Here is a 15503-nt window from a genome sequence, read left to right as displayed (position 1 = left end):
TCCTAGGTAAGTGGACTCATTGCGCAGGAAGATATATAACTAAGACGAGCATAGGAGCAAATAATCTTCAATGGATTCTATTATCTATATATGAATGATATTTTCATAAACGGTTGCGTGACGAAAATAGTGCTAAACTGCTTATAATGGTGAGATAGGATACTGACAGTTCAGGAATAATGTTTATTGGTAGTCGCGCGAAAGTGAATGAAAGACATGTCTTCGTGTTTACCATTTATTCTGTTTTTCATCAGTACAGGATAATAACTTGTAACGTTTTCCTGATTTTACAAACTGATTTTGGAATAAAGGCTCATATTTTTATCAACAAGTTATTTCAGTAACTAATTTAGAGCTATTCTTCTATTAAAACTTCCCTTTTCCTTTGCCGAAACCACCACCATATCCACCCTTTCCCTTGCCTCCTCCGTGCCCGAAACCACCACCATAACCACCCTTTCCCTTCTTTCCTCCGCCGTACCCGTAACCACCACCTCCTACCACCTGCACCAGCTGCACTGGTTGCTGGTACTGTGGTTGGTAATGGGGCTGGATGTGTACTGGTTGTACATGTACTGGTTGTATAGGGGCTGGTTGAATATGAACTGGTTGGATGGGGACTGGCTGGACATAAACTGGTCTTACACGCACAGGTCGAACTCGAACTGGACGCACGTGCACCAACTGAACTGGAGCGACAGCCAAGGGTTGATGGTATCCTCCTCCATATCCTCCTTTGTGGTAACCTCCATCAAAACCAACGTGTTGAATTCCACCTCCATATCCACCTCCATGGCTTATTGCACTGTGGTCAATATGTTCAAAGCTGTCATGTCCATATCCTCCTTTCTGCAATCCCCCTCCATATCCTACTTGTTGGAACCCTCCACCATATCCTGCCGGCTGGAATCCTCCACCATATCCTGCGTGATGGAATCCTCCTCCATATCCTACTTGTGGAGCTGCCAGTACGAGCACCTCGTCACTGTATCCACCGTATCCACCTTTCTTTCCACCTCCCTTGAATGTGGCACCACAGGACACTGCGAGGGCGAGTAGAACAAACCCTGCCTGTGACAAACGTGAGTGCGATAAACTTGAGTGACAGATAAATGGAACGTGCAATAACAAAGTTACCGATAAATTTGATGTGTGACATTTGTGATATGGGAAATTGTTATTGGTGATTTGTATGAAGGGTTGAGAATATAGCAAATATTTCTAAATAATATGACGTATGACATAAATGACGATGATAATTGAGAAATATGAAATGCTTTTTTGGAAGCTAAATCCTTGTCAAGCATTACTTGTAGAAACAAGCATTATTTGCTTAACTGGTTTAGCGTAAATAATATCTATGACGCATTTAAATAAGCACTATCAGCGAAAATATATGTAACATGCATACGTTACAAACACAATAACTAGCATAATATAAGGTTCACAAGTTTTATATCACAACTAATCGGGTTTAATTTTATATTTACATTAGTGGGTGGCCTACAATAAATTCAGAAAGAAAATAAGGCATAACCACCCTGAAATCTAGCATCTTTTATAAAAATATAACCAAATGTATAAAATAATATTAGAAACAAAAACTATACATTTTACCAATATAGATATAAAATGCCTAATAAAATGTGAAAATAAATATGTATTAAATTTAAATCTGCAATATTTTTAAAAAGAGTTGGGGTTTAAATTTTTACAAGCCATAAAGTTTCATTCCGATTATGGCTTAGATTTTGACTACTTTTTGGACGTGGAATATTGCAATTAATTTTTAAAATTTCACCTCCTTTGTTTGCTTCTAAACTAAATATGAAACTCTTATAAATATATTTGCACGTTCAAGGTTGAGCAATTCACAAAAATAGATGCTCTATAGTTTGAAAGATTAGTATTTAACAAAAAAAAAGATTAAATTGTAATATCTGCCTGATAATGACTTAGTTAAATTCTAACCAATTGATATTCATATAAAATTTTGTGCTACATCACATACGCCGTCGAAATGAGGCACTACATAAAAAACTCGCTTCTCCTACTTATTGACTCTCTATGGCTTAATGTGTCACGGCTACTTAATGAATCTGCAATACTAAATGAGTCACTATTACTTATTTGGTAACGAATACTCAATGAGACTCAACTACTTAATTAGTCACTAATACTTAATGAGACACTACTACCTAAGGAGTCACTAAAACTTAATGAGTCACTAGTACTTAATGAGGCACTACTACCTAAGGAGTCACTTATACTTAATGAGTCACTAGTACTTAATGAGTCACTACTACCTAATGAGTCACTAATATTTAATGAGTCACTACTACTAATGAGACACTACTACCTAATGAGTCACTGATACTTAATGAGACATTACTTCCTAAGGAGTCACTGCTACCTAATGAGTCACTTATACTTAATGAGACACTACTACCTAACGAGTCACTAATACTTAATGAGTCACTACTACCTAATGAGTCACGAATACTAAATGATTGACTATTAATTGTAGAATCACTAAATATTCTCTGTTCTAGAAGAAAACAACTAGTGATATTAGAACGAAGCAGCTTGTAATCCTATCTGATATCAAATTGGCAGTGGGGCTATAGCTCATAGTTTCTTATGCATTCTTCTCTCATAATATATAAGATTGCAATCCGCTTGAGGTTTTCATCATAGATATTTCATTACAATCTAATTCCTTATACTATTCACTGTGCACTCACAAACTTCATTTTGTTGACCGGTTGGACTAGAAGTGCTGTCGTCCGAAGGCGCCCGCTCTCTTATATGCTGACCCATTCAAGGTAACCGCCGTGTAACTTGACCAGGTCACTGGTTCGCCCTAAAATTTCACATTTTTTGTGCTTCCTTAACCACTGGGGAAGATGGAATTGCTTATGCAATGTCCATCTATTTTTTATTTATTCGAAAACGAGAGTAAATAATGCACTTTTAACTTTATTCGACGAAAGTTAGTCATGCTGCACTTCATGCTGCATGCTGCATATCATGCTGCACTTCATGCTCACGAATGGAGTCTTTCATGCAAGACATGCTGCACTATATGCTGCATGCTGCATTTCATGTTGACGTCTAATATTTTTGACGCTGAAAAAACTTCACAGAAGTTATACTGACATGGTAGCCCTAAAGAAAAAGTGTGCACAACGTCAACCGTGTTTTCATTAAAAAAATCTAATTGAAAACCAACCATCTAAATCTAGTCTCAAATTTTTAGAACAAATTGAACTGCCAATTCTTTGTTCAAATGAAAAACTCATAACGTTACTTGACAATAATGCCAGCTTGACTATCATAATTGCGTTACTTACAGTTAATGGTAATCGATGCTCAACTCAATTAATGGTGATGAACAATTTTATTCAATCTTTTCGTAACCTCAAGCTATATACTGGCCACCGAAAATACGGACAAAAAATGGTAAATTTATTACCTAACACGAAGCAGAACATTGAACATTGATACATGCTGGAAACGGATGTTATTATACTTAATAAAGATCATTCCGATAGGTACTCAGTATATCTTGCTTTACCCATCTTCTTCGGTTATCCAACTTTACCGTCCTTTCCCGTATCCTTTCCCGTATCCACCACCGTATCCACCACCGTAACCATGGCTAACAACAACAGGTACGGGTTTGACAACAGGTACGTAGACAGGTTTTATGATTGGTCGGTAGATTGGCCGGTAGACGACAGGTACTGGTCTGTATACTGGGAATTTCTTGAATTTTTTGAATTTCTTGAAAGGTTCAGGTTCTGCTGAGACAAGGGCCAGCGCCAGGCACAGCAGCAGGATGAATGACGTCTGAAAAATTCATTTTGAAAAAGTGATTGATAATTCAACTATAAAATTAGCTGGAAATTTTAATTTTCTTTATTTCAGGTGGCAAATGTACATATTTATTTTCATGTTTTGTATAAAAGGTAAATTCATTCGGATTTATTTGAAAAAGTCATTGACAATTAAACTATAAAATCAGCTGGAAACTTTAATTTTCCTTATTTCAAATGACAAATGCACATATTTCATGTTAGTCTAAAGGGTATATTCATTCAATTAGATCACTTGTATCCATCCGTAACGAGGGAAAATGAAATTCGCAGTGGAACGAGAAATATTTAACAAGCTGAAGTTTGTGCTTGGTATCAAAAATTTTATAAATAGATGCATTAAACATAATTAAATATAATGATTATATATTATCTTTATAACATAATAAAACGAAAATAATTCATTCTGTTGGTTAAACATGTCTAAAATAATTTTACATCACTAATGATACGTAGAATCTAAACAATGGATCACTTCTAAATTACCCACTGTGAGTCAAATTAAAAAAAAAGTCACGAAAAAAAAACAGGAAGTATCTTATTTAGTCTGAAACCAGCGAAATTTAGAAAAATGTAACAAAAAAAACGAATAATCACACATGAATTCCGAAATTATCCGAAAAAATCCCAAATTTTTTTACTTCCTCTCTCAAAAATTCGTCAACCAGAGAGTTGATGAATTTTGAAGAACCAGAGAGTTAACCGCAAATTCAGAAGTACCTAAATCGTGTGAAAAACCTGTTTTCTAATGCATCATGAATTAAAATTGGAAGGTAAGAGAGAGCAGACCTAACATCGTTTGAATTCATCATTATTTCATTTCTCAGAATTAAGGATAATCTTTCCAAAATTATTATCATATAAATGATTCTGTTAATGGAAGCCCTCACTTACAAGCTTCATGTCGGTGTTGCGTTGATCTCGGAGGCGAGCTAATCAATGCTGGTATGTATACCGCGTCGCGCCCTTATATAGCCCTGAACGGCCTTCCCATTCCAGATACCACGATACCCGGAAAAGTTCTACCTTACCTTAGACGGAACACGTACCACAAAAAATGTTACGCTAGGATCTACATTTAATTAGGGAGATACTGTTTACCTGGTTTGAAGTACCAGAACACAGGTAGCTTTTTTTATTATATACATGATTGCCCAAAATTGTTTTCATGTGGTGCGAGCTCGACTGTTTCGAATTGGGTTGAGGGAATTCTCAGTGAAACTATAACTAAGTATCTAACTTTGATCTATAATGAATTTTAAAAAAGAAAGAACCGCGAGGCGCTTCAATGTCCTGAACTTTCGATGGCATCTGCAATATGATTCATAAATAAATCGTAGACAGTGAAAACTAAGTGTTTCGGTCACTTTAAACCATCTCTTTGAACAGTAAGGATATTGATACATTTTTGGTTTGCCCATATGAATATCTAAGATTTTTCTAATTAAATTATCTAAATACTTTTTTATTAATTTCGTGTGCAATTATTATTCAGCATGCGTCCATTGCCCTGCGCCAATATTAAAATTCTTACAATTCAAACAGTATAAAACTGTTCATCAGGCGGCTACTAAAACCAACAGGTTGCTTTAAGAACCAGGAACTTCTTGCCAGCCAACTATTTCCTTCTTCAGCAATATTTATAAATACATGTACTTATACTTATACTTATATATACATGTATACTTATAAATAAATGTACTTATTAAACTTATATAAATACATGTATTTATAAATACATGTACAAAAATTGCTCGTCTAGGATGAAACGCACGCTCGGGTCGCGCCGAGCGAGTATTAGTTCAATGCCATCTCAGTTGTTAAGGCTCATAAATTCAACACAGGCTTGCAAACATTGCATTTATAAACAATTTTTTGTATATATTCCCTGCATTCTATAGATCAGTGCGCAAGATCTATAAAAATTGCAAGATATTGCAGCCGAAAATAAAAAAAAAGAACTTCATTAGCCAGAAAATAACTTGAAACAAGGGTGTTTATCATCAACTAATTACCTCAGTTAGGACTAAAATTTTTTTAACGATAATGGCATTGATAAAAATTGCTACTAATCCTAATTTTCATCTTTTTCAAGTTTTGTAAGAAAAATTTTCAAAGCTTATTTAAGCAGATAGGCTATAAGGCTTACACTAACTTTTCCACTGGATGGAAATGTTAAAACTATGACATCAGAATATTGATTGGGAGGAACCAACGATTTACCTGCAATAAATTAATATAATTGGTTAAACGTTGGTTGATTTCCGACACAATTTATTCACTGCTTACTAATCAAAAAAACGTGAAAAAACTGCGTAAAGGGTTAAAACATTTTTCATGACATTTTATCAATATTTTTCTAGCTACTAGCAATATTACGTGAAGTCTACCTGTTTTAATTTTACCTCTTCAAAATAAATTGCTTGGTTGTCTTTTTAGCGCATTTTCTCATTTATGGAATAAATGCACTATTGTGCCCGCCATGTCCGTCTGTCCGTCCGTCCGTGACCTCAAGTTTTCGTCGACGAGAAAATGCGCTCTCAGTCACTCACTGCAGTGAGTACTGAGTTATATTTTTCGTGAATTCCCTTTATCTGAAGATGATTTCATGAATACGATTGCAGTAAAAAAATCCACCCTTGAAACTAACGGTAAAACTAGCCAAGATATTTTTTAATATTTACTTGCGTAGTTAAAGCAGAAACAGTTGACTCCCCGCGGGAGATTCCCGGTCGGTGACATTGGAAAAATGTTAATAAAAAATGTTTGTTAAAAAATGTCTGTAAAAAAACAAGGCCGAGCGTGGGCCGCCAGACGTGCAGCCGTACGTACCCTACGTAAAGCCAGGCAAGACTGCTCTACGTAATTAAGATAATAAAAGCCTTGTTTAAGATTTATATGTACGATCAATTTTATTTATAAGCTTGAAAGATTTTTTGAGATTTAATTGAATTAATGTGTTTAGTTCGCTTTTCCAGGGAATTTATTTCAGTGCTGGACTTATATCAACTCGGAGGATTAGTAGAATCTTTATTATTCACGTTTTATTTAAGTTTTACGTAAGTTAAATTAAAATGATACGCCAAGATTGAGCAAAAATATAACTCAGTACTCACTGCAGTGAGTGACGGAGAGCGCAATTTCTAGTCGACGAAAACATGAAGTCACGGACGGACAAGCAGACGGACATAGCGAGCACGATAGTGCATTTTTTCCATAAATGAGAAAATGCGCTAAAAAGTTAGATGATTTTTCATAATTTCGAAATTCATCAAAATAACTTGAAATCCAGTCATGTTCTTCTCTTATTCAATGAGACCATTTTTTTCAACTAATTTTAATTTTCACTCTACTGAATCATGATTATTATTATTAAAATCATAGTTTTTTACTATTAACATTATTCCTATTATTGATATTATGATTATTATTGAAATTACTATGTTTGTTGCTTCTGTATTGAGCTGTTCCTTTATATTAATAAAATGAAAAAATTAGATGTAAACTCAAACATACAACCAGTGATAGTTCATGATGACTTTATTTTCGGAAAGGCAACCCTGAAGCTTACCTTGCAAAATCGTTCGTCGCCAACGAAACTTCGGCATCATATCCATCATAGTCTAGCTATTGAAACTTAAAATCCTGTCTTTTAAATACAAGTTTTATCATTGAAGACTTAAAATTCAGGTTAAAACTTATATTGACGCTGCTGATTGGGGAAGCATCGATCCTGCTGAATCTACTTATTATTTATTATCGCCGACGCAGGAATAGTAAGATTCGTTGAAGGCTCATCTTCTCGCAGGAAATGTTCGTATTAAGCCATTTGCTGCAGGCTAAAGTTCAGTTGATATGTGGGAACCTGTTTTTAACAAGCGCTTGCGTTCATCTTTTCTTCCAAGATATTGCCAAAATAAAATACCGACGTCTCAAACGATACTTGACTTCATTGGGAAAGCAATTTTAACAGTTGTTTATTATCATTCAGGTGTTTTAATGTAAGTAACGCAGAGCCATAAAACCGGAAGACAATATTATTCGACTGCCTCAAGTGTCTATCAAATTCAATTTGACTTCTCGATGTGCTTCGGAATTTAAATAATTTTTAATTATTTGAAGGCTAACGTATATCGTTTCAATGTTAAATAGTCATTTTCATCGTTTCAGTTTACCAATTGAGACGATGCAAATATTGATTGTTCAATTTTCAGAAATATGCGGATTACTCCAATGGCAAAATTTTCCTGTGGATGCACTACCTCCAGTAAATATTGGTAGTCTTTCAACCAAATTGTAGCTCGAAAATTTTTGTTCAGATCATTTTATAAACAAAATTTTCTGGTTTAATTTGAATTTATTCTAAGGCGACATCAAGTGAAGCCATGCTCAAGACCTGAAAGAAAATTGGTAATTATGAATAAAAATATGTATAATTGTCGATAAAAAATTTTTTTAATGAAGTAATATATCCGATAATTAAATATGAATTCTTTACACCGATAATGTTACATCAGGTTTTTCAGGGTGACTGCCAAGGGCGCATCCAGCATTCGCCCACAAAGTAAACTCACAAACAAGNGCCAAGGGCAAGTCCAGCATTCGCCCACAAAGCAAACTCACAAACAAGAGTAAATCATGCAGCATGACTCATCCAGGCTTCCCAACAAACTAAAGTACAGAAGGTCTTCCTGATAGTCTGACTCTCACTTCACGAATTCACCTTAACTCAGTTGCTGCTTCAAGCGAGTCAGGCATGATGCAATATTGACTCACTTCATTCCGACATCCGCTTTTCTTATTGACTTAATCCCATCGAACGGGCTGGGCTACCCAAAGGAGTTGACATGATTCCACGAGAAATTTAAAAGATGAGTCAAGGGAGAAAAGTGAGTCTAGGAAGGAAAGTGAGTCAAGTGAGAAAAGTGAGACAAGGAAGATAAGTAAGTCGTAAAGGAGAGATTCAGAAAGTCAATTTATTTTTCATTCCTATCACTGATATCGCAAAACAGCATCATATTGATCGATTTATTTCTCAACGTAGAGAAGGCGCTCGCAGAAAACAAATTAAAAATAAACAAGCTTTACCTATGGCCTTGATTTCATTACGCTTTCCTGTGCGTTCAAGGACTGTCACAACAAATGAATGCATTGCTGCATTAGCACGCTAGTCAAGCGTCGGTCGGTAATCACTGCGCGGGATATAAGATAATGACTAAACTCTAGTGACTTACCAGCAAAACTCGATTATACGTATAGGTACACCTATATAATCGATATAACACTTAAATTATCGATATAAGTACGCACAGCAGCCAAGTTCTATAAGCATATATTGGTGTGTTGATCTAAAAAAAACGTTAGCGATTGGCTGACGGAAATACAAATTCGTTTGTATTTTTGATGGCAAGGCTTCTGGTCTCGATGAATTAAACGTAGACAGGAAGCACAGCTGAGCATATATATTTGACAGAATGAAGTCTTCAAATGAATTGGAGGAAGGCTGGCCCCACAAACGACTTATTGCACGCGTAAGCTAGGTCATTTTTTTTCTAAGTTTAATAGTGAGTGGTTTTCTGAATACAATAGATTGCACCGACTGTTAACAGAAAATGTCTTTGCTTATTTTAATTTGTGTTTAAAATGATTCTTAGAATAATCAAAAAACAATGTTGCTAAAAGAAACTGCAATATTCTAGTTTTCAACCTCGGCTATGCTACCATAATGAAACGGTAACAGTCGCTTCTGAAATTCATGAACGATTTTTTCTGATAATTAATCTATAGACGCAGGATTTACTGAATTTGGTGTAGCTTTATGCATCACATTGATCGTAGGCCGAAAGCAACATTCACTCTTTACATTCAGACTATACGGGCGTACTTACATGGAATTAGGCGTACCTATTCAGAATCTCGAACCCAAATTGTACATAACCATAATTTAGAATATAAATTTGACCATAAATAACTTCAAGTGTGTGTTTAACCGAAATATGGTGATGTATAAATGAAGTTTGAAATAGTTCATACGATCACATGCATTTTCAAAAGTTGAAACCCAAAACAAAATACTACTTCTCTTTTGGCACATAATCCACAACATGCGCCATGCATCGTTGGCCGCCTGGTCTTGACCGTTATGCATTTGGTCACGATAACGAGATTAAGGACTGCAAAGGTTACAAAATAAGCTAGCCTTTCCCTCAAGCGACTTCCTCTTCGACATTCTCAGTCAAGGACTTCGACCTTCCAATTAAACAGGAGAACCTCCGTCCCAGCGCCTTCTTGGCCGCGCTGTGAGACGCTTGCTCGAGGAAGCAAATTTCGGGACTTAATTAATTAATTAAATAAGTTAACTAATTAAGTCCCGATTAAATAATTAATTAGTGGATTTTCGGGACTTTCAAGGACCATTTAAGACTGAACGAGATCTATATAATTCAGGAAGAAAGCAAATTAACCTATTATATATTTTTTTAGTAATTCATGAATATATTGCCTGACGAATTTAGGTATCCAATGACTGATTGACTTATGAATAGATTATCTCTGCATGATGGTGTTATGAATTATAATTAAACCGTTTAACGAGCAACTAATAGAACAACAGAAAAAAAAACAAGTAAAGCAGCAGAAAATAAGAACATAATTTAAGCACTAAAAATCAGTTTCTATAGGCGTTAAAAAAATATTATAATTTCAATTTCCAAGAAGGTAGTAGTTATTAAGAATTCTGTTCATAACCTCTTATTGCTTCAGGATCGGGAAAATAAAAACAGAATTTACGCACTATGAAATCCGTTTCTATAGGCGACAAAAAAATATTATAATTTCAATTTTCAAGAAGGTAGTAGTTATTTAGAATTCAGTTCATAACCTCTCATTGCTTCAGGATCGTAGTAAATTCAGACAAAATGATACTGATATTGTAGTTGTTCAAAGTAATACTATCTGGATAAATAAATGATTCTGACATAACAAATTTTTGATAGCTTTTAATTATTTGTTTTTCGTTGTGAAATTGCGACATCCTTATATATTGCCTTACAAAAATTAGTAGGCGTTTCAATATGTCAGTATATACTGTATAGACGAGACCATGTGAAAATGACAATATATGTATCAATGCAATTCATGCAATCGACGTGGTATATGCGTTCAAATAACATCCAATTGAATATTTGAAGCATGTATATATATTTTTCACCGAGAAATTTCTGGTGTCCGTATTCGTAATCGTTATCTTCGTCAGTAATTGAAACCACAAGCAATACCTTGAGGATAACTCTTCAAGTGGCGTTGAAATTCCCACTCGAACTGTGTCCATACTTTGTATTTATTCATATAACTGAAATTATTATATCAGCGCATGGAATAAATAATTTATATTATCACAGGTTTTAATATTTCATATTGACATAAATTTTTGTATTTTCACAAGATTGCCAGCTGGCAACAGGTCGCAACAGTGAGAATAATGACTGGCTACTCGCTGTTAGCCGGCTACTAATAATTTTAGGCTACGCGATGCTGACACAATAATGACGCCGTCGTCCACATGATGATTTGCGAATTTCTTCTATTTTTAGCTCATTTTCTCATTTATGGAAAAAATGCCCTATTGTGCTCGTCATGTCCGTCCGTCTGTCTGTCAGTCTGTCTGTCCGTCCGTCTGTCTGTCAGTCTGTCTGTCCGTCCGTCTGTCTGTCCGTCCGTCGGTCTGTCTATTCGTCTGTCTGTCTGTCTGTCCGTCCGTGACCTCAAGTTTTCGTTGACAAGAAAATGCGCTCTCTGTCACTCACTGCAGTGAGTACTGAGTTATATTTTTTGCGTCTAGGGGTGCGGATTGTGCGACGGACGGCACATCCTAGGGCTTTCTTTGGCTTTCTTTTCAATTTAACCAATAGTTTGCGTTGGCATGTCAGTGACTTAACGACGAGTTTTGTTTCAGTGAAACAAATTCAAACTTCCGAGATTTTTTGTCTTGCATGTGAAGTTAATAACCATGTAAGTTAATCTCTCCTGACGCTATTTAACATGAAACTACATCAAATCAGCAAAATTTCAGATTATTTTGTCATCAGTTTCAGTCTTTTTTCATTCAAATTTGCAAGTGGATAAAATTTAAAGTTCTAAATAAAGAAAAATTAAATCAGTACTCACTGCAGTGAGTGACACAGACCGCATTTTCTCGTCCGTCCGTCCGTGAAGGACGGACATGACGGACGGACGGACATGACGAGCACAATAGCGCCTTATTTCCATAAATGAGAAAATGCGCTATAAACAGGCAAAATGTTCGCGCATTTTTATACCAATTGAATTTTAGATGTCGCAAAATCCGAAATTATCTTAAATCTTCTTGTTAATTCTAAATGAATCTGCAATTAGTAAAGATAGGTACAAGAATAATATTATTGGTGTAGTTCGGCAGAAGCATATCTTTTATGCAAGTTTGTTTTAACAGCAGAGAATGTTCTTTAATGAGTGATGGTCTCATTGTGAGCTTCCCGCATGTGGTTCTTAGGTCCTCCAGATTGTAGATGGCATGTGAGTCGGCGGCTTAAGGTCGTGCTAGTAATACCGATGTAGTTTATATTTTGGAGAAGTCTATAACCTTCTATATCACATGAAAATTCAACAACATTAGTTTCTTGAAATTGTTTATGCTTCTAGAAACTAATTTCAATTTCAAGTGATGCAAAACCCTTCACGTGCTTGATTATGAATATTGCATATTCGAAGCTTCACATTCTCTGTAAAATGTCTTTTGGTAACCTGCTTTTCGATCCGCCAGCACCATAAAAAATCTTGTTCGACTCATTGAGAAGACAAATGAGAAAATTATCAATAAAAACATTCTCTGGTATTCAATCAAACTTAATTGCATAAAATTAGATAATCAAAACACAACTTTTCAGATAGCGTTCAGGTATTAAGATAAGCAAGTTAACCATAATATTAGTTTAATCTATGTTATAAACATATTACCGAGTTAGGCTGAGGATTGTAAAGTCAGACACATTTTATTTTCGCAATTTTGAGTGTTCATTTGAATTCTCCTAGATAAACTGTAAGAAAATTTTAGAAAATTGTTAGAAATTTCATCGCTTCAAAGGTTCTTAAGCCGCCATTCATTATTGGTAAAATTGCACAGTATTGTGGCTGTCTCTTATACACATCTANTGTATAAAAGGTAAATTCATTCGGATTTATTTGAAAAAGTCATTGACAATTAAACTATAAAATCAGCTGGAAACTTTAATTTTCCTTATTTCAAATGACAAATGCACATATTTCATGTTAGTCTAAAAGGTAATAAATTCATTCACTTAGATCACTTGTGTCCATCCGTAACGAGGGATAATGAAATTCGCAGTGGAACGAGAAAAATTTAAAAGCTTAAGTTTGTGTTTGGCATAAAAAATGTTATAAATAGATGCATTAAACATAATTAAATATAATGATTATATATTATCTTTATAACATAATAAAACGAAAATAATTCATTCTGTTGGTTAAACATGTCTGAAATAATTTTACATCACTAATGATACGTAGAATCTAAACAATGGATCACTTCTAAATTACCCACTGTGAGTCAAATTAAAAAAAAAGTCACGAAAAAAAAACAGGAAGTATCTTATTTAGTCTGAAACCAACGAAATTTAGAAAAATGTAACAAAAAAACGAATAATCATCCGTGAATTCCGAAATTATCCGAAAAAATCCCAAATTTTTTTTTACTTCCTCTTTCAGAAATTTGCCAACCAGAAGGTTGATGGATTTTGACGAACCAGAAAGTTAACCGTAAATGCCTTTTGGCTAAGATCAGAGGCGTTAAGGTCGGGGCCCTGATCATTGACATGAAACCATTCCCTGTTTTTAATTAACAAAATCAATTCTTTTCTTCTTTTTTGTTGGAATGGTGAGTGTGGGAGGCCTTTCAAATTAAAAAAAAAGTCACGAAAAAAAAACAGGAAGTATCTTATTTAGTCTGAAACAAGCGAAATTTAGAAAAATGTAACAAAAAAAACGAATAATCACACATGAATTCCGAAATTATCCGAAAAAATCCCAAATTTTTTTACTTCCTCATGCTGCATATCATGCTGCACTTCATATTCACGGTTGAAGTCTTCCATGCAAGACATGCTGCATTCCATGCTGCATGCTGCACATCATGCTGCACTTCTTGCTCACGGTTGGAGTCTTCCATGCAAGACATGCTGCACTCCAGCTGCATGCTGCATTTCAAGCTGCCGTCTAATATTTAATGTTAACGATGTGTTTTGCCACAACGTGCAAACGGTGTGAACTTGATTCTTGATCATGAAATCTCGGCAAAAAGTAACATTCAATTAAGTTAATAAAAAAATGGCCGCAAAGTTCGTGCCGGTCCGTTTTTTCTACTCGAAAGTTCTCGATTCAAGCCGAATAAAAACCAACCTAACCTTAAACTCCATCAGAAGATTACAAGGTTAATTTTTATAGGCAATTTCTTGTGAGTAAACGGCATTTGAGAAAATTGCACTTTGATGATTTACGAAAAAAATCGTTTTATGATATGCAAGCTGAACTTTGAACACAAAACAAAGTAACTGCTATGCACCAGAAAGTAACAATACGCTTGAAGCCTTTACAGAATGCATCAACGTACGTGTCCAGTATGCGTTATATTTTCTGAATGATTCTGCGTCATTAATACATCATTGTCAAGCAAAACATGTTCATAAGGACACACCTATAAGTTCTATTGCTAGAGAGTCTAATGTGAACATCTACATATCAAGGACTTTTTTATAAAAATCTACATGCCATATTTGTAAAGAGATATTGCACAATTCCTTGCACAGTGTGTGAAGACTGTTAAGAAGAAGAAACTTAAAGACGAGGACCCAATTCTTTTGCACAATCAAGCCTGTAAAAAACCATAGTAACCCGATCATGAAATGCACCCAAATTTCCAGCATTTAATGAAAGTGTCGCATTCACGGAATCCACAGTATTCATTGATCGACATTGATTGTCTATTCAAAATCTAGGAAAAATACAGTAAATAACACAATTCATTTATAACTTGAAAATTAAAAAGGGTAAATAGAACCAATCGATATTTTTTCTTCATTTTTTTAATACATGTAAATGAAACCCTAAGAAAATACTTTTGACAGAATTGTCGTGATAAAAAACTTGGCAAAAATAATTTTAATTTTAAATGAAAATAAATAACAGTTAATAAATAATAAATATTCAAAACCATGAATACTTGCTGGTTTCAAAATTCGTCAGGTAGTTTAAATATGGAACATTAGCTTACTAACATTGTTCGAAATGATCGAATGCAGCACATATACCTGCTTCGATTAGTTAACAATAAAATAAAATTTCAATGTTAGCCACACGAAGAATTTTCTCATCGCCATTTTGTGGTAAATGTCGTGGTATTTCATAAAAGAATTTAACTAGACGGTATCAAACTAAATTACTTAAACAAGAACATACGTTTTTCATAGAAGTGATTCGGAAAACAACTAAAAATAAATCCGACAAAAATTTTCCCTATTGTTTATTGTTTCAACTTGGAAATGAGTTTCCGACGTCTACTTATAGTCATGTGCG

The 15503-nt window shown here is 34.7% G+C and overlaps 1 protein-coding gene and 1 long non-coding RNA gene across 2 annotated transcripts; both read right to left on the bottom strand.

Annotated features, from left to right (window-relative positions):
* Positions 1-221: 221 nt before the first annotated feature.
* Positions 222-2796, bottom strand: LOC108680585 (glycine-rich cell wall structural protein 1.8). Its single transcript, XM_018169459.2, has 2 exons — positions 2745-2796; positions 222-1071 (listed from the first exon to the last, which is right to left on the bottom strand). Exons 1-2 carry the CDS (start codon positions 2751-2753, stop codon positions 367-369), a joined length of 714 nt encoding a protein of 237 aa, XP_018024948.1. The 5' UTR covers positions 2754-2796; the 3' UTR covers positions 222-366.
* A 730-nt stretch (positions 2797-3526) lies between these two features.
* Positions 3527-4873, bottom strand: LOC108680586. Its single transcript, XR_001931432.2, has 2 exons — positions 4773-4873; positions 3527-3852 (listed from the first exon to the last, which is right to left on the bottom strand). It is a non-coding gene; the product is annotated as an uncharacterized LOC108680586 (long non-coding RNA).
* Between the last annotated feature and the right edge of the window lie 10630 nt (positions 4874-15503).

This window comes from Hyalella azteca, unplaced genomic scaffold (genome assembly GCF_000764305.2).
Source record: "Hyalella azteca isolate HAZT.00-mixed unplaced genomic scaffold, Hazt_2.0.2 contig5196, whole genome shotgun sequence".
Taxonomy (NCBI): domain Eukaryota; kingdom Metazoa; phylum Arthropoda; class Malacostraca; order Amphipoda; family Hyalellidae; genus Hyalella; species Hyalella azteca.
Note: the sequence above shows the minus strand (reverse complement) of the source record. Positions and strands in the feature narration are given on the sequence as shown.